Source organism: Bombina bombina, chromosome 1 (genome assembly GCF_027579735.1).
Source record: "Bombina bombina isolate aBomBom1 chromosome 1, aBomBom1.pri, whole genome shotgun sequence".
Classification (NCBI taxonomy): Eukaryota; Metazoa; Chordata; class Amphibia; order Anura; family Bombinatoridae; genus Bombina; species Bombina bombina.
Genome location: NC_069499.1, coordinates 1,594,016,898 through 1,594,037,573, shown reverse-complemented (window position 1 = coordinate 1,594,037,573; position 20,676 = coordinate 1,594,016,898). Strand labels below are relative to the sequence as shown.

Below are 20,676 nucleotides of genomic sequence, written 5' to 3'. Positions count from 1 at the left end.
TTCCAGTGCTACATATACACAAACACACACAGTACACTGTTCTGTTCCAGTGCTACATATACACAAACACACACAGCACACTGCTCTGTTCCAGTGCTACATATACACAAACACACACAGCACACTGTTCTGTTCCAGTGCTACATATACACAAACACACACAGCTCACTGTTCTGTTCCAGTGTTACATATACACAAATACACACAGCACACTGTTCTGTTCCAGTGCTACATATACACAAACACACACAGTACACTGTTCTGTTCCAGTGCTACATATACACAAACACACACAGCACACTGTTCTGTTCCAGTGTTACATATACACAAACACACACAGCTCACTGTTCTGTTCCAGTGTTACATATACACAAACACACACAGCTCACTGTTCTGTTCCAGTGTTACATATACACAAATACACACAGCTCACTGTTCTGTTCCAGTGTTACATATACACAAACACACACACAGTACACTGTTCTGTTCCAGTATTACATATACACAAACACACACAGCTCACTGTTCTGTTCCAGTGTTACATATACACAAACACACAGAGCTCACTGTTCTGTTCCAGTGTTACATATACAAAAAACACACACACAGTACACTGTTCTGTTCCAGTGCTACATATACACAAACACACACAGCACACTGTTCTGTTCCAGTGCTACATATACACAAACACACACAGTACACTGTTCTGTTCCAGTGTTACATATACACAAACACACACAGCTCACTGTTCTGTTCCAGTGTTACATATACACAAACACATACAGCTCACTGTTGTGTTCCAGTGTTACATATACACAAACACACACAGCACACTGTTCTGTTCCAGTGTTACATATACAGAAACACACACAGCTCACTGTTCTGTTCCAGTGTTACATACACACACACACAGCTCACTGTTCTGTTCCAGTGTTACATATACACAAACACACACACACAGTACACTGTTCTGTTCCAGTGTTACATATACACAAACACACACAACTCACTGTTCTGTTCCAGTGTTACATATACACAAACACACACAGTACACTGTTCTGTTCCAGTGTTACATATACACAAACACACACACACACAGTACACTGTTCTGTTCCAGTGTTACATATACACAAACACACACAGCTCACTGTTCTGTTCCAGTGCTACATATACACAAACACACACAGCTCACTGTTCTGTTCCAGTGCTACATATACACAAACACACACAGCTCACTGTTCTGTTCCAGTGTTACATATACACAAACACACACAGTACACTGTTCTGTTCCAGTGTTACATATACACAAACACACACAGTACACTGTTCTGTTCCAGTATTCCATATACACAAACACACACAGCTCACTGTTCTGTTCCAGTGTTACATATACACAAACACACACAGTACACTGTTCTGTTCCAGTGCTACATATACACAAACACACACAGCTCACTGTTCTGTTCCAGTGTTACATATACACAAACACACACACAGCTCACTGTTCTGTTCCAGTGTTACATATACACAAACATACACAGCTCACTGTTCTGTTCCAGTGTTACATATACACAAACACACACAGCTCACTGTTCTGTTCCAGTGTTACATATACACAAACACACACACAGCTCACTGTTCTGTTCCAGTGCTACATATACACAAACACACACAGCACACTGTTCTGTTCCAGTGTTACATATACACAAACACACACAGCTCACTGTTATGTTCCAGTGTTACATATATACAAACACACACACAGCTCACTGTTCTGTTCCAGTGTTACATATACACAAACACACACAGCTCACTGTTCTGTTCCAGTGTTACATGCGCACACACACACAGCACACTGTTCTGTTCCAGTGTTACATATACACAAACACACACACAGTACACTGTTCTGTTCCAGTGTTACATATAAACAAACACACAGCTCACTGTTCTGTTCCAGTGTTACATATACACAAACACACACAGCACACTGTTCTGTTCCATTGTTACATATACACAAACACACGCAGCTCACTGTTCTGTTCCAGTGTTACATATACACAAACACACACAGCTCACTGTTCTGTTCCAGTGTTACATATACACAAACACACACAGCTCACTGTTCTGTTCCAGTGTTACATATACACAAACACACACACAGTACACTGTTCTGTTCCAGTGCTACATATACACAAACACACACAGCTCACTGTTCTGTTCCAGTGTTACATATACACAAACACACACAGCACACTGTTCTGTTCCAGTGTTACATATACACAAACACACGCAGCTCACTGTTCTGTTGCAGTGTTACATATACACATACACACAACTCACTGTTCTGTTCCAGTATTACATATACACAAACACACACAGCTCATTGTTCTGTTCCAGTGTTACATATACACAAACACACACAGCTCACTGTTCTGTTCCAGTGTTACATATACACAAACACACACAGCACACTGTTCTGTTCCAGTGTTACATTTACACAAACACACACAGAGCTCACTGTTCTGTTCCAGTGTTACATATATACACACACACACACACACACACACATACACACAGAGCTCACTGTTCTGTTCCAGTGTTACATATACACACACACACACACACACACATACACACACAGCTCACTGTTCTGTTCCAGTGCTACATATATACAAACACATACAGCTCACTGTTCTGTTCCAGTGTTACATATACACAAACACACAGCTCACTGTTCTGTTCCAGTGTTACATATATATCTGTCTGGGGCATTAGGTGCCAATAATGAACATTTCTCAAGGGCACTCCTGCAAACCTATTAGTGAGCAGAAGGATATAATAGCATTATTATTTTCTGGAGAGTTCTATTTCACTTAGAAGCCTGTATTAACAAAGGTACTTTGCTGTTAACCCCATATTTTGTAAGTAAAAGTAATAAATAGCAAAATGTATACATGATTGTGTTTACTTCCCAGTAAATTATTTGCAATTATGTCAATTTCATTTGACCCACAAAAAAATGTAAATACTTCTGCAGAGGGTCTGAAGCATTTGTTTGTATTCCAGGACTCCAAGCGATTTGAAGGAATTGACACAGATTTTAAAGAGCTGGCACAGGATGCTAATAGTACGCCCAATGTGGTAGAGGCTACCAATAAACCAGGTCTATATGACAAGCTGGAAAACATCCAGGAAAGGTGAGGATGCAAGTGCTTTGTAGTTCCAAGCTATGTTGTGTTTGGTCAGTATAGGGTTTGCCCCATACATACTAGGAATTATGACAATATATTGCAAACTTTGCAAAGTTTTATCCAAACTCAGAAGGTTCCTACTCAAGTTCTCTCAAGAGAAAGTTCTGTGTCGCTAAAGCAGGTTCTCTAAAAACTCAAACCAAGGTGAGAGTCTCTATAAAGTTTCATCAGGGTTACCAGGTCCTTCACAAGGTTCTGTAAAGGCAGAATTTAGTTTGAGATCCGTGTAACTCTGTAATGGGTGAAACGTACATTTCTGTATGTGAAGGACAGACACATACCCTCAGTATAATGTTCTATAAAATGAGCAGGTTAAAAAGTGAATGGAAAGAACAATATAAAAATCGTTATAAAAGTACACATTAAAATTCCGTTTAATGCTATACATTAGATTTCGTATTGAAAGTATGCATTAATATAACAATTTACATTATAGTTTTTAAATTCTTATTTAAATTGTGCAAGGAAAATTATATTGTGCTTACAATGTGGTTTCAAAATACACAGTTAAATTCATACAAAAAATGATGAAACACAAAGCATATTTATTCTTATTCTGTAAACTAAGCCTTGTAGACTTCGCAAGTATTCTAATCATGATGTTCCTTGTCTAAAGTGCTCTTACAGGTCTTTTATTCTTAAAACATGAGAGTTCTGTGTAATGCTAATCATGGCATTCTGTGTCTAAAGTGCTCTCACAGGTTTTATTGCATCCTAGAGACATGAGAATTCTGTGTAATGCTACTCAAAGCCTTCCTTGTCTAAAGTGCTCTCACAGGTCTTCTATTCTTAAAACATGAGCATTCTGTGTAATGCTAATCATGATGTTCCTTGTCTAAAGTGCTCTCACAGGTCTTCTATTCTTAAAACATGAGCATTCTCTGTAATGCTAATCATGATGTTCCTTGTCTAAAGTGCTCTCACAGGTCTTCTATTCTTAAAACATGAGCATTCTGTGTAATGCTAATCATGATGTTCCTTGTCTAAAGTGCTCTCACAGATCTTCTATTCTTAAAACATGAGCATTCTGTGTAATGCTAATCATGACGTTCCTTGTCTAAAGTGCTCTCACAGATCTTGTTGTATTCTGGAAGCATGATGTGGAAGAATAATAGATTATCTCGTTTACTAAACTCTGGGATTCTGAATGTTTTATTGTATAGCAGGACCATAATTGGTGTACTTCTGTTTTAAGTCACAAAGTTTTACTTGTGTTCATTTTGCATATATTAAACAGTTTTCAAAACTATTATTATGTAGCTCTAAATGTAAAGAACAATATATAAAACGTTACCAATGATCTTGCATCCTTGTCCTGTAGGCTCTCTCTGTGTGAGAAGGCTTTGGCGGAATACCTGGATACCAAGAGACTGGCATTCCCCAGATTTTACTTCATTTCCTCTGCTGACCTGCTTGATATTCTTTCCAATGGAACCAACCCTCAGCTTGTAAGTTTTGTTGTAGTAATAACCCCCATCCAAAATTTGTAGATCTGAAGTAGGCATATCATGTCCTAATTACTTAAAGGTACATTAAACACATTTATATATGGGGTTCATATTTTAGTATTGAGTACTGCTCTGTAAAAGATCTGCATAAAATGAATAGTGGTCAAGGGATCTACACCCTTTAAAACCCTTATGAGCATGTTTACCCAGTCTATTTTGCTGCAGTCAATTGAAAGGTCAAAGGTAAATGAGCTTGTGTACTGCTCTAACCAATTACTGTGTAACATGTAGCAGGGTCACATATACAGTATACATCACAACCTAACAGGGGTAATGAACCCCCCTCCCCACTATAATACAAAATATTAAATGTTAATTACATTCATATTTGTATGTGCTTAAATAGACATTTTATGAGGATTTCATATTGAGATTAGTGTAATTTGACTAAGCTAATTAGATAATAATTAAGAGAAGAATTTTTTTATGGAGGAACATTAAGTTATATAAAACAACGTACAAACAAATGTACTGAAAAAAAAATTATTCTTGCATCACCACGTTTATACTTTTAGTGTGCATCTTAGAGATAGTGTAGTATCCGTACAAAGCAGTCAATACCCGGGTTAAGTTCCCATCCTGAGATCCAGAGTGCAAAAAACACTTACATGTTTTTTCCTTTTGTTTTTATTTTGTTTTGGAAGCAGACTTGTCACATCTCACTCCTTGTCACTCCTTGTCACTTCTTCTGACTCCTCACTCTTTTTCACTCCTCTTTCTTGTCACTCATTTTCACTTTTCAATCATTCCCACTCCTCCTCACTCCTTGCCACTCCTCCTCCTCACTCCTCTTTACTCCTTGCCACTCCTCCTCACTCCTTGCCACTCCTCCTCCTTCTCACTCCTCTTCACTCCTTGCCACTCCTCTTCACTCCTTGTCACTCCTCCTCATTCCTTGTCACTCATCCACATTCATTGTCACTCCTCCACATTCATTGTCACTCCTCCTCATTCATTGTCACTCCTCCTCATTCATTGTCACTCCTCCTCATTCCTTGCCACTCCTCTTCACTCCTTCTCACTCTTCTTCACTCCTTGCCACTCCTCCTCACTCCTTGCCACTCCTCCTCACTCCTTGCCACTCCTCCTCCTCACCACTCCTCCTCCTTCTCACTCTTCCTCACTCTTCCTCACTCCTTGCCACTCTTCCTCACTCCTTGCCACTCTTCCTCACTCCTTGCCACTCTTCCTCACTCCTTGCCACTCTTCCTCACTCCTTGCCACTCTTTCTCACTCCTTGCCACTCCTCCTCATTCCTTGCCACTCCTCCTCATTCCTTGCCACTCCTCCTCATTCCTTGCCACTCCTCCTCATTCCTTGCCACTCCTCCTCATTCCTTGTCACTCCTTTTGCTTGTCACTCCTCCTCACTCCTTGCCACTCCTCCTGCTTGTCACTCCTCCTACTTGTCACTCCTCCTCACTCCTTGCCACTCCTCCTGCTTGTCACTCCTCCTCATTCCTTGTCACTCCTCCTGCTTGTCACTCCTCCTCACTCCTTGCCACTCCTCCTGCTTGTCACTCCTCATTCCTTGCCACTCCTCCTGCTTGTCACTCCTCATTCCTTGCCACTCCTCCTGCTTGTCACTCCTCCTCACTCCTTGACACTCCTCCTCCTTCTCACCACTCCTCCTCCTTGTCACTCCTCTTCACTCCTTGTCACTCCTCTTCACTCCTTGTCACTCCTCTTCACTCCTTGTCACTCCTCTTCACTCCTTGTCACTCCTCTTCACTCCTTGTCACTCCTCGTCACTCCTCTTCACTCCTCCTCACTCCTTGCCACTCCTCTTCACTCCTTGCCACTCCTCTTCACTCCTTGCCACTCCTCTTAACTCCTTGCCACTCCTCTTCACTCCTTGCCACTCCTCCTCACTCCTTGCCACTCCTCCTCCTTCTCACCACTCCTCCTCCTTCTCACTCCTCTTCACTCCTTGCCACTCCTCTTCACTCCTTGCCACTCCTCTTCACTCCTTGCCACTCCTCTTCACTCCTTGCCACTCCTCCTCACTCCTTGCCACTCCTTGCCACTCCTCCTCCTTCTCACCACTCCTCCTCCTTGCCACTCCTCTTCCTTGTCACTCCTCTTTACTACTTGTCGCTCCTCATCCCTCCTCCTCACTTCTTGCCACTCCTCCATAAGATAGTCAGTGTATTATTTCCTTCTAACATTTGTCTATTTCTCTTGGTATTCTTTGTTGACACATTGCTCCTTTCCATAAGAGCATGCCGAGGTAGGTTGCTCTTATGGAATCAACAAATCCCATTAATAAGTTTCAATCTCTCTTAGCTTCCTCAGTGAGGTGCAGCGGCGTCCCTCTAGGGGTGGTGAGCAAGCTGTCCCGTCTGGTTTGCCCTTCTTTCTCTTTGGGAGACCCAAGAGTAATTTTATTAAAATAAGAGAAGAGTGAGAGAGACACTTAACTGAGATTGCTCTCTTGCTTGTTCGACAGGCGAGTGTCAGTGTTAGAGTGCAGTCTTGTTTAAATAGAGAGACATACTACTGCACAGCAGATACAATGGAGCTCTGACTTTAAAAGGTTTTCATGGGGTAAAAAATAACAATATATATATCTAGTTGACGTAGTTTATCCTGACATTCATTTATAAAAAAGATAAACCATGTTGTGTTTTTTTGCAGGTTATGCGTCATCTCGCAAAGTTATTTGACAACATGGCAAAGATGAAATTCCAAGAAGATACCAATGAATCCCAGTCTAAGATGGGTCTTGGGATGTATAGTAAAGAGGATGAGTACGTCCCTTTCAACGAGGTCTGCGACTGCAGTGGGCAGGTGAGACAAAAAGATCTGATCCTTTAAATGAGCAGTTAGAGTGATAAGTCTTTTGGTGATATTTTTGTTCAAGCTTTGAAAAGAACTTCTCCCCTGGAGGTGATTGATATTAACTTGGTATTATTTCAGGTTGAGATTTGGCTGAATCGTGTACTGGAGACAATGAGGGCCACGGTACGGCATGAAATGACAGAGGCCGTCATCGCTTATGAAGAGAAGCCTAGAGAGCAATGGCTGTTTGACTATCCAGCGCAAGTACGTCTCCTGTGTACACCTCTTTGTGGTATCAGGGTTGGCCTAGATTATGAGAAACCTGATTGCGTCTAACCTAATATCTGGGAGGCACCATCTTGCTTTTGACTGTATTACAATTGGACATTTCACCATGAATTTGCTTCACTCTCTCTGTTCCCCTCTGATTTTCATTACCCTCTTACTGGTACTGTTCCTTGCATATTTGTATATGATTATATTTTGGCTAATTAGTCTGTCTTTGCATTGGCTAAGCACTGTAATGCAACAGTTACATGATTTAGCAATTTAGTTCAATGCATTAGATTGTGCCTTTAACTAGGTACAAAGGAAGGTAATATCCTCAGATTTGGCAAATATCAAAACAATGTTTTTGTTTTTTTACCTAAACTAAGGTTAGTGGTCATGACAACTGCATTTAAAAGTTAGGTTGCTGATACAGGAATATATCTATTACAGATTTTGAGAGGAAGGAGAATATATTTACTGTTTAAGAGAGATATGAGACTCATTATGTAGGCAAAGACCACAGCAAGTCAAATCACAGTGATATTTTATTTTTTCAGCAACACCCACTTACTGTCTAACACCACCAATTCATTTTCCAGGTTGCCCTCACTTGCACCCAGATTTGGTGGACCACAGAAGTGGGGATATCCTTCGCTAGGCTAGAGGAAGGGTATGAGAATGCTATGAAGGAGTATTACAAGAAGCAGGTCAACCAACTGAACACATTAATCACCATGCTGATTGGTCAGCTGTCTCCTGGCGACAGACAGAAAATCATGACTATCTGCACCATTGATGTACATGCCAGAGATGTTGTTGCTAAAATTATCGCTCAGAAGGTTAGTGTTTGGCGCTGTTGGCCAGCAGGCTGTAAAATATCTTCATATATTCCTGGTCTTCAGCTTGTTCACAAGGATTCAGCTGGGTTATCTTAGGATATTAATGAAACGTAGGAACATTGCAGCTTAAAATAATGTACTTATGGCAACGTCTTCTTATCTCTGTAATTTGCCTGAGAGTTCTGGATTTCATTAAAGAGCACATATGATCTGCTTTCCTCCTCTCCCCTTCTCATTAATTAGCTGCCATCTTCATTAGTCCATGCGTTCCCTGGCAAGGATGTCATAAGTCAATCAGTGCTGTGGTGAACGCTAGATAAAAATGCTGTATCCCTATACTGTGAAGCAACTGCATCTGTGAGCTAAATATTATGTCATAAGTCAATCAGTGCTGTAGTGAACGCTAGATAAAAATGCTGTATACTAACAGGGTTCATCCCTATACTGTGAAGCAACTGTATCTGTGCACTAAATATTATGTCATAAGTCAATCAGTGCTGTAGTGAACGCTAGATAGAAATGCTGTATACTAACAGGGTTCATCCCTATACTGTGAAGCAACTGTATCTGTGCGCTAAATATTATGTCATAAGTCAATCAGTGCTGTGGTGAACGCTAGATAAAAATGCTGTATACTGTAACTGTATCTGTGCACTAAATATTATGTCATAAGTCAATCAGTGCTGTGGTGAACGCTAGATTAAAATGCTGTATACTGTAACTGTATCTGTGCACTAAATATTATGTCATAAGTCAATCAGTGCTGTGGTGAACGCTAGATAAAAATGCTGTATACTAACAGGGTTCATCCCTATACTGTGAAGCAACTGCATCTGTGCGCTAAATATTAGTATTACTAGATACACAGATTCTTGTTAAATTACATTTAAGGCTACAAAACTCACATTTTTTTCTTTCACATAGAACATACAATTTTAAAAAACTTCTAACTTTATTTCTAGTATCTAATTTGTTTTGTTCTATTTGTATCATTTGTTGAAAAGTATACTTAGGCTCAGAAGCTACTGATTGGTGGCAGCACGTATATACACCTTGTCATTGGCTTTCATCTAACTCCCAGTAGTACATTGCTACATCTTCAACAAAGGATACATAAAGAACAAAGCAAATGAGACAATAGAAGTAAATTTGACAGTTGCATAATGATTGGTGATTGCGTATTTGTGCACGACATGTAGATTACCTGTTGTTCATCTCTCCCACAGGTTGACAACGCTCAGGCATTTGTGTGGTTGTCACAGCTGAGACACAGATGGGACGATGACAAGAAACAATGCTTCGCTAATATATGCGATGCCCAGTTCCTCTATTCATACGAATATCTGGGAAATACCCCCCGTCTGGTTATCACTCCACTTACAGACAGGTGTGTGATAAAGGCGCCCACCATCTGTCCTTCATGGGCTGAGACTGTATCTTAATGGAACTGATATACAGTGTATTATTTCCTTCTAACATTTGTCTATTTCTCTTGGTATTCTTTGTTGACACATTGCTTCTTTCCATAAGAGCATGTCGAGGTAGGTGCATGTATAATGCACAAGACACATGCTTGCTCCTTAGCCTACCTCAGAATGCTGTCATGGAAAGTATCAACAAAGGATGGCTTGTTAAAGATGTGATTTTATAATAGAGTACAGTAAATTGTACTCTAAATCTTCCAAACTTAGTTCAGAATTTTAAGATGATACTGATCCATTTTGACTTGTTCTTGTAAGATGGACTTGTTGTTGTAAGATGGACTTGTTGTTGTAAGATGGACTTGTTGTTGTAAGATGGACTTGTTGTTGTAAGATGGACTTGTTGTTGTAAGATGGACTTGTTGTTGTAAGATGGACTTGTTGTTGTAAGATGGACTTGTTGTTGTAAGATGGACTTGTTCTAGTAAGATGGACTTGTTCTTGCAAGTTTTACTTGTTGTTGTAAGATGGACTTGTTGTTGTAAGATGGACTTGTTGTTGTAAGATGGACTTGTTGTTGTAAGATGGACTTGTTGTTGTAAGATGGACTTGTTGTTGTAAGATGGACTTGTTGTTGTAAGATGGACTTGTTGTTGTAAGATGGACTTGTTCTTGTAAGTTTTACTTGTTGTTGTAAGATGGACTTGTTGTTGTAAGATGGACTTGTTGTTGTAAGATGGACTTGTTGTTGTAAGATGGACTTGTTGTTGTAAGATGGACTTGTTGTTGTAAGATGGACTTGTTGTTGTAAGATGGACTTGTTCTTGCAAGTTTTACTTGTTGTTGTAAGATGGACTTGTTGTTGTAAGATGGACTTGTTGTTGTAAGATGGACTTGTTGTTGTAAGATGGACTTGTTGTTGTAAGATGGACTTGTTGTTGTAAGATGGACTTGTTGTTGTAAGATGGACTTGTTCTTGCAAGTTTTACTTGTTGTTGTAAGATGGACTTGTTGTTGTAAGATGGACTTGTTGTTGTAAGATGGACTTGTTCTTGTAAGATGGACTTGTTCTTGCAAGTTTTACTTGTTGTTGTAAGATGGACTTGTTGTTGTAAGATGGACTTGTTGTTGTAAGATGGACTTGTTGTTGTAAGATGGACTTGTTCTTGCAAGTTTTACTTGTTGTTGTAAGATGGACTTGTTGTTGTAAGATGGACTTGTTGTTGTAAGATGGACTTGTTGTTGTAAGATGGACTTGTTGTTGTAAGATGGACTTGTTGTTGTAAGATGGACTTGTTGTTGTAAGATGGACTTGTTCTTGCAAGTTTTACTTGTTGTTGTAAGATGGACTTGTTGTTGTAAGATGGACTTGTTGTTGTAAGATGGACTTGTTCTTGTAAGATGGACTTGTTCTTGCAAGTTTTACTTGTTGTTGTAAGATGGACTTGTTGTTGTAAGATGGACTTGTTGTTGTAAGATGGACTTGTTGTTGTAAGATGGACTTGTTGTTGTAAGATGGACTTGTTGTTGTAAGATGGACTTGTTGTTGTAAGATGGACTTGTTCTTGCAAGTTTTACTTGTTGTTGTAAGATGGACTTGTTCTTGCAAGTTTTACTTGTTGTTGTAAGATGGACTTGTTGTTGTAAGATGGACTTGTTGTTGTAAGATGGACTTGTTGTTGTAAGATGGACTTGTTGTTGTAAGATGGACTTGTTGTTGTTAGATGGACTTGTTGTTGTTAGATGGACTTGTTGTTGTAAGATGGACTTGTTGTAAGATGGACTTGTTGTTGTAAGATGGACTTGTTCTTGCAAGTTTTACTTGTTGTTGTAAGATGGACTTGTTGTTGTAAGATGGACTTGTTGTTGTAAGATGGACTTGTTGTTGTAAGATGGACTTGTTGTTGTAAGATGGACTTGTTGTTGCAAGATGGACTTGTTGTTGTAAGATGGACTTGTTGTTGTAAGATGGACTTGTTGTTGTAAGATGGACTTGTTGTTGTAAGATGGACTTGTTGTTGTAAGATGGACTTGTTGTTGTAAGTTTTACTTGTTGTTGTAAGTTTTACTTGTTGTTGTAAGATGGACTTGTTGTTGTAAGATGGACTTGTTGTTGTAAGATGGACTTGTTGTTGTAAGATGGACTTGTTGTTGTAAGATGGACTTGTTGTTGTAAGATGGACTTGTTGTTGTAAGATGGACTTGTTGTTGTAAGATGGACTTGTTCTTGCAAGTTTTACTTGTTGTAAGATGGACTTGTTGTTGTAAGATGGACTTGTTGTTGTAAGATGGACTTGTTGTAAGATGGACTTGTTCTTGCAAGTTTTACTTGTTGTTGTAAGATGGACTTGTTGTTGTAAGATGGACTTGTTGTTGTAAGATGGACTTGTTGTTGTAAGATGGACTTGTTGTTGTAAGATGGACTTGTTGTTGTAAGATGGACTTGTTGTTGTAAGATGGACTTGTTCTTGCAAGTTTTACTTGTTGTTGTAAGATGGACTTGTTGTTGTAAGATGGACTTGTTGTAAGATGGACTTGTTCTTGCAAGTTTTACTTGTTGTTGTAAGATGGACTTGTTGTTGTAAGATGGACTTGTTCTTGTAAGATGGACTTGTTCTTGCAAGTTTTACTTGTTGTTGTAAGATGGACTTGTTGTAAGATGGACTTGTTGTTGTAAGATGGACATGTTGTTGTAAGATGGACTTGTTGTTGTAAGATGGACTTGTTGTTGTAAGATGGACTTGTTCTTGCAAGTTTTACTTGTTGTTGTAAGATGGACTTGTTGTTGTAAGATGGACTTGTTGTTGTAAGATGGACTTGTTCTTGCAAGTTTTACTTGTTGTTGTAAGATGGACTTGTTGTTGTAAGATGGACTTGTTCTTGTAAGATGGACTTGTTCTTGCAAGTTTTACTTGTTGTTGTAAGATGGACTTGTTCTTGTAAGATGGACTTGTAAGATGGACTCGTAAGATGGACTTGTAAGATGGACTTGTTCTTGTAAGATGGACTTGTTCTTGTAAGATGGACTTGTTCTTGCAAGTTTTACTTGTTGTTGTAAGATGGACTTGTTGTTGTAAGATGGACTTGTTGTTGCAAGATGGACTTGTTGTTGCAAGATGGACTTGTTGTTGCAAGATGGACTTGTTGTTGCAAGATGGACTTGTTGTTGCAAGATGGACTTGTTGTAAGATGGACTTGTTCTTGTAAGATGGACTTGTTCTTGTAAGATGGACTTGTTCTTGTAAGATTGACTTGTTCTTGTAAGATTGACTTGTTCTTGTAAGATTGACTTGTTCTTGTAAGATTGACTTGTTCTTGTAAGATTGACTTGTTCTTGTAAGATTGACTTGTTTTTGTAAGATGGACTTGTTCTTGCAAGTTTTACTTGTTGTTGTAAGATGGACTTGTTGTAAGATGGACTTGTTCTTGCAAGTTTTACTTGTTGTTGTAAGATGGACTTGTTGTTGTAAGATGGACTTGTTCTTGTAAGATGGACTTGTTCTTGCAAGTTTTACTTGTTGTTGTAAGATGGACTTGTTCTTGTAAGATGGACTTGTAAGATGGACTTGTAAGATGGACTTGTAAAATGGACTTGTAAGATGGACTTGTAAGATGGACTTGTAAGATGGACTTTTAAGATGGACTTGTAAGATGGACTTGTTCTTGTAAGATGGACTTGTTCTTGTAAGATGGACTTGTTCTTGCAAGTTTTACTTGTTGTTGTAAGATGGACTTGTTGTAAGATGGACTTGTTGTTGTAAGATGGACTTGTTGTTGCAAGATGGACTTGTTGTTGCAAGATGGACTTGTTGTTGCAAGATGGACTTGTTGTTGCAAGATGGACTTGTTGTTGTAAGATGGACTTGTTGTTGTAAGATGGACTTGTTGTTGCAAGATGGACTTGTTGTTGCAAGATGGACTTGTTGTTGCAAGATGGACTACTTGTTGTAAGATGGACTTGTTCTTGTAAGATTGACTTGTTCTTGTAAGATTGACTTGTTCTTGTAAGATTGACTTGTTCTTGTAAGATTGACTTGTTCTTGTAAGATGGACTTGTTCTTGCAAGTTTTACTTGTTGTTGTAAGATGGACTTGTTCTTGTAAGATGGACTTGTTCTTGTAAGATATTATCTCAGGCCCTGGCTGTTGGACTAAGGTTGTTCCCTGTGTTATTGACATTCTATTTTCTTTCATGTAATTGGCAAGAGTCCATGAGCTAGTGACGTATGGGATATACAATCCTACCAAGAGGGGCGAAGTTTCCCAAACCTCAAAATGCCTATAAGTATACCCCTCACCACACCCACAATTCAGTTTTACAAACTTTGCCTCCTATGGAGGTGGTGAAGTAAGTTTGTGCTAAGATTTCTACGTTGATATGCACTTCTCAGCATTTTGAAGCCCTATTCCTCTCAGAGTACAGTGAATGTCAAAGGGATGGGAAGGGAGTATCACCTATTGAATGCAATGGTTTTCCGCATGGGAAATCTTTTTCATAGGTTCTCTGTTATCGGTCGTAGAGATTCATCTCCTACCTTCCTTTTCAGATTGACGATATACTCTCATATTCCATTACCTCTACTGATAACCGTTTCAGTACTGGTTTGGCTATCTGCTATATGTGGATGGGTATCTTCAGGTAAGTATGTTTTCATTACTTAAGACACTCTCAGCTATGGTTTGGCACTTTATGTATTAATATAAAGTTCTAAATATATGTATTGTACTTATATTTGCCATGAGTCAGGTTTATGTATATTTCCTTTTGCAGACTGTCAGTTTCATATTTGGGGAAAAACATATTTAGGAAAATATTTTTCTTACATGGGATATAGTCTTTTTTTCAAATTGACTGTTTCTTTCATGTAATTAACAAGAGTCCATGAGCTAGTGACGTATGGGATATACATTCCTACCAGGAGGGGCAAAGTTTCCCAAACCTTAAAATGCCTATAAATACACCCCTCACCACACCCACAAATCAGTTTTACAAACTTTGCCTCCAAGGGAGGTGGTGAAGTAAGTTTGTGCTAGATTCTACGTTGATATGCGCTCCGCAGCAAGTTGGAGCCCGGTTTTCCTCTCAGCGTGCAGTGAATGTCAGAGGGATGTGAAGAGAGTATTGCCTATTGAATGCAGTGATCTCCTTCTACGGGGTCTATTTCATAAGGTTCTCTGTTATCGGTCGTAGAGATTCATCTCTTACCTCCCTTTTCAGATCGACGATATACTCTTATATTTACCATTACCTCTACTGATTCTCGTTTCAGTACTGGTTTGGCTTTCTACAAACATGTAGATGAGTGTCCTGGGGTAAGTAAGTCTTATTTTCTGTGACACTCTAAGCTATGGTTGGACACTTTATTTATAAAGTTCTAAATATATGTATTCAAACATTTATTTGCCTTGACTCAGAATGTTCAACTTTCCTTATTTTCAGACAGTCAGTTTCATATTTGGGATTATGCATTGAATTATCATATTTTTCTTACCTCAAAAATTTGACTTTTTTCCCTGTGGGCTGTTAGGCTCGCGGGGGCTGAAAATGCTTCATTTTATTGCGTCATTCTTGGCGCGGACTTTTTTGGCGCAAAAATTCTTTTCCGTTTCCGGCGTCATACGTGTCGCCGGAAGTTACGTCATTTTTTGACGTTATTTTGCGCCAAAAATGTCGGCGTTCCGGATGTGGCGTCATTTTTGGCGCCAAAAGCATTTAGGCGCCAAATAATGTGGGCGTCTTATTTGGCGCTAAAAAATATGGGCGTCGCTTTTGTCTCCACATTATTTCAGTCTCATTTTTCATTGCTTCTGGTTGCTAGAAGCTTGATATTTGGCATTCTTTCCCATTCCTGAAACTGTCTTATAAGGAATTTGATCTATTTTGCTTTATATGTTGTTTTTTCTCTTACATATTGCAAGATGTCTCACGTTGCATCTGAGCCAGAAGATACTACAGGAAAATCACTGCCTGCTGGATCTACCAAAGCTAAGTGTATCTGCTGTAAATTTTTGGTAGCTATTCCTCCAGCTGTTGTTTGTAATAATTGTCATGACAAACTTGTTAAAGCAGATAATATTTCCTTTAGTAATGTACCATTGCCTGTTGCAGTTCCCTCAACATCTAAGGTGCAGAATGTTCCTGATAACATAAGAGATTTTGTTTCTGAATCCATAAAGAAGGCTTTGTCTGTTATTTCTCCTTCTAGTAAACGTAAAAAGTCTTTTAAATCTTCTCTCTCTACAGATGAATTTTTAAATGAACACCATCATTCTGATTCTTTGGACTCTTCTGGTTCAGAGGATTCTATCTCAGAGATTGATGCTGATAAATCTTCATATTTATTTAAGATGGAATTTATTCGCTCTTTACTTAAAGAAGTACTAATTGCTTTAGAAATAGAGGATTCTAGTCCTCTTGATACTAATTCTATACGTTTGGATAAGGTTTTTAAAGCTCCTGCGGTTATTCCAGAAGTTTTTCCTGTTCCTAATGCTATTTCTGCAGTGATTTCCAAAGAATGGGATAAATTGGGTAATTCATTTACTCCTTCTAAACGTTTTAAGCAATTATATCCTGTTCCGCCTGACAGGTTAGAATTTTGGGACAAAATCCCTAAAGTTGATGGGGCTATTTCTACCCTTGCTAAACGTACTACCATTCCTACGTCAGATGGTACCTCGTTTAAGGATCCTTTAGATAGAAAAATTGAATCCTTTCTAAGAAAAGCTTATCTGTGTTCAGGTAATCTTCTTAGACCTGCTATATCATTGGCTGATGTTGCTGCAGCTTCAACTTTTTGGTTGGAAACCATAGCGCAACAAGTAGCAAATCGTGATTCTCATGATATTATTATTCTTCTTCAGCATGCTAATAATTTTATCTGTGATGCCATTTTTTATTAGAGTTGATGTTAGGTTTATGTCTCTAGCTATCTTAGCCAGAAGAGCTTTATGGCTTAAGACTTGGAATGCTGATATGGCTTCTAAATCAACTCTACTTTCCATTTCTTTCCAGGGAAACAAATTATTTGGTTCTCAGTTGGATTCTATTATTTCAACTGTTACTGGTGGGAAAGGAACTTTTTTACCACAGGATAAAAAATCTAAAGGTAAAAACAGGGCTAACAATCGTTTTCGTTCCTTTCGTTTCAACAAAGAACAAAAGCCTGATCCTTCGTCCTCAGGAGCAGTATCAGTTTGGAAACCATCTCCAGTCTGGAATAAATCCAAGCCTGCTAGAAAGGCAAAGCCTGCTTCTAAGTTCACATGAAGGTACGGCCCTCATTCCAGTTCAGCTGGTAGGGGGCAGGTTACGTTTTTTCAAAGAAATTTGGATCAATTCTGTTCACAATCTTTGGATTCAGAGCATTGTTTCAGAAGGGTACAGAATTGGTTTCAAGATGAGACCTCCTGCAAAGAGATTTTTTCTTTCCCGTGTCCCAGTAAATCCAGTGAAAGCTCAAGCATTTCTGAATTGTGTTTCAGATCTAGAGTTGGCTGGAGTAATTATGCCAGTTCCAGTTCCGGAACAGGGGATGGGGTTTTATTCAAATCTCTTCATTGTACCAAAGAAGGAGAATTCCTTCAGACCAGTTCTGGATCTAAAATTATTGAATCGTTATGTAAGGATACCAACGTTCAAGATGGTAACTGTAAGGACTATATTGCCTTTTGTTCAGCAAGGGAATTATATGTCCACAATAGATTTACAGGATGCATATCTGCATATTCCGATTCATCCAGATCATTTTCAGTTCCTGAGATTCTCTTTTCTAGACAAGCATTACCAATTTGTGGCTCTACCGTTTGGCCTTGCTACAGCTCCGAGAATTTTCACAAAGATTCTCGGTGCCCTTCTGTCTGTAATCAGAGAACAGGGTATTGTGGTATTTCCTTATTTGGACGATATCTTGGTACTTGCTCAGTCTTTACATTTAGCAGAGTCTCATACGAATCGACTTGTGTTGTTTCTTCAAGATCATGGTTGGAGGATCAATTTACCAAAAAGTTCTTTGATTCCTCAAACAAGGGTAACCTTTCTGGGTTTCCAGATAGATTCAGTGTCCATGACTCTGTCTTTAACAGACAAGAGACGTCTAAAATTGATTACAGCTTGTCGAAACCTTCAGTCTCAATCATTCCCTTCGGTAGCCTTATGCATGGAAATTCTAGGTCTTATGACTGCTGCATCGGACGCGATCCCCTTTGCTCGTTTTCACATGCGACCTCTTCAGCTCTGTATGCTGAACCAATGGTGCAGGGATTACACGAAGATATATCAATTAATATCTTTAAAACCGATTGTTCGACACTCTCTAACGTGGTGGACAGATCACCATCGTTTAATTCAGGGGGCTTCTTTTGTTCTTCCGACCTGGACTGTAATTTCAACAGATGCAAGTCTCACAGGTTGGGGAGCTGTGTGGGGATCTCTGACGGCACAGGGAGTTTGGGAATCTCAGGAGGTGAGATTACCGATCAATATTTTGGAACTCCGTGCAATTTTCAGAGCTCTTCAGTTTTGGCCTCTTCTGAAGAGAGAATCGTTCATTTGTTTTCAGTCAGACAATGTCACAACTGTGGCATACATCAATCATCAAGGAGGGACTCACAGTCCTCTGGCTATGAAAGAAGTATCTCGAATTTTGGTTTGGGCGGAATCCAGCTCCTGTCTAATCTCTGCGGTTCATATCCCAGGTGTAGACAATTGGGAAGCGGATTATCTCAGTCGCCAAACGTTGCATCCGGGCGAATGGTCTCTTCACCCAGAGGTATTTCTTCAGATTGTTCAAATGTGGGGGCTTCCAGAGATAGATCTGATGGCCTCTCATCTAAACAAGAAACTTCCCAGGTATCTGTCCAGATCCCGGGATCCTCAGGCGGAGGCAGTGGATGCATTATCACTTCCTTGGAAGTATCATCCTGCCTATATCTTTCCGCCTCTAGTTCTTCTTCCAAGAGTAATCTCCAAGATTCTGAGGGAATGCTCGTTTGTTCTGCTAATAGCTCCGGCATGGCCTCACAGGTTTTGGTATGCGGATCTTGTCCGGATGGCATCTTGCCAACCATGGACTCTTCCGTTAAGACCAGACCTTCTGTCGCAAGGTCCTTTTTTCCATCCGGATCTGAAATCCTTAAATTTAAAGGTATGGAGATTGAACGCTTGATTCTTAGTCAAAGAGGTTTCTCTGACTCTGTGATTGATACTATGTTACAGGCTCGTAAATCTGTATCTAGAGAGATATATTATAGAGTCTGGAAGACTTATATTTCTTGGTGTCTTACTCATCATTTTTCTTGGTATTCTTTTAGAATTCCGAGAATATTACAATTTCTTCAGGATGGTTTAGATAAGGGTTTGTCCGCAAGTTCCTTGAAAGGACAAATCTCTGCTCTTTCTGTTCTTTTTCACAGAAAGATTGCTATTCTTCCTGATATTCATTGTTTTGTACAAGCTTTGGTTCGTATAAAACCTGTCATTAAGTCAATTTCTCCTCCATGGAGTTTGAATTTGGTTCTGGGAGCTCTTCAAGCTCCTCCGTTTGAACCTATGCATTCATTGGACATTAAATTGCTTTCTTGGAAAGTTTTGTTCCTTTTGGCCATCTCTTCTGCCAGAAGAGTTTCTGAATTATCTGCTCTTTCTTGTGAGTCTCCTTTTCTGATTTTTCATCAGGATAAGGCGGTGTTGCGAACTTCTTTTGAATTTTTACCTAAGGTTGTGAATTCCAACAACATTAGTAGAGAAATCGTGGTTCCTTCATTATGTCCTAATCCTAAGAATTCTAAGGAGAAATCGTTACATTCTTTGGATGTTGTTAGAGCTTTGAAATATTATGTTGAAGCTACTAAATCTTTCCGAAAGACTTCTAGTCTATTTGTCATCTTTTCTGGTTCTAGAAAAGGCCAGAAAGCTTCTGCCATTTCTTTGGCATCCTGGTTGAAATCTTTAATTCATCTTGCCTATGTTAAATCGGGTAAGACTCCGCCTCAGAGGATTACAGCTCATTCTACTAGGTCAGTTTCTACTTCCTGGGCGTTTAGGAATGAAGCTTCAGTTGATCAGATTTGCAAAGCAGCGACTTGGTCCTCTTTGTATACTTTTACTAAATTCTACCATTTTGATGTATTCTCTTCTTCTGAAGCAGTTTTTGGTAGAAAGGTACTTCAGGCAGTGGTTTCGGTTTGAATCTTCTGCTTATGTTTTTCATTAAACTTTATTTTGGGTGTGGATTATTTTCAGCAGGAATTGGCTGTCTTTATTTTATCCCTCCCTCTCTAGTGACTCTTGTGTGGAAAGATCCACATCTTGGGTATTCATTATCCCATACGTCACTAGCTCATGGACTCTTGTTAATTACATGAAAGAAAACATAATTTATGTAAGAACTTACCTGATAAATTCATTTCTTTCATATTAACAAGAGTCCATGAGGCCCACCCTTTTTTGTGGTGGTTATGATTTTTTTGTATAAAGCACAATTATTCCAATTCCTTATTTTATATGCTTCGCACTTTTTTCTTATCACCCCACTTCTTGGCTATTCGTTAAACTGATTTGTGGGTGTGGTGAGGGGTGTATTTATAGGCATTTTAAGGTTTGGGAAA

General features: G+C 39.2%; 1 protein-coding gene across 1 annotated transcript in view; it reads left to right on the top strand.

Annotated features, from left to right (window-relative positions):
• The window catches only part of DNAH9 (dynein axonemal heavy chain 9), a 739,144-nt gene that overhangs the window by 137,468 nt on the left and 581,000 nt on the right, over nt 1–20,676 (top strand). The window contains exons 20-25 of the mRNA XM_053688948.1: nt 3,067–3,197; nt 4,573–4,699; nt 7,396–7,548; nt 7,678–7,803; nt 8,409–8,648; nt 9,875–10,035. Of these exons, the coding sequence (XP_053544923.1) occupies nt 3,067–3,197; nt 4,573–4,699; nt 7,396–7,548; nt 7,678–7,803; nt 8,409–8,648; nt 9,875–10,035 (938 nt within the window). The remainder of the gene's footprint in view (nt 1–3,066; nt 3,198–4,572; nt 4,700–7,395; nt 7,549–7,677; nt 7,804–8,408; nt 8,649–9,874; nt 10,036–20,676) is intronic.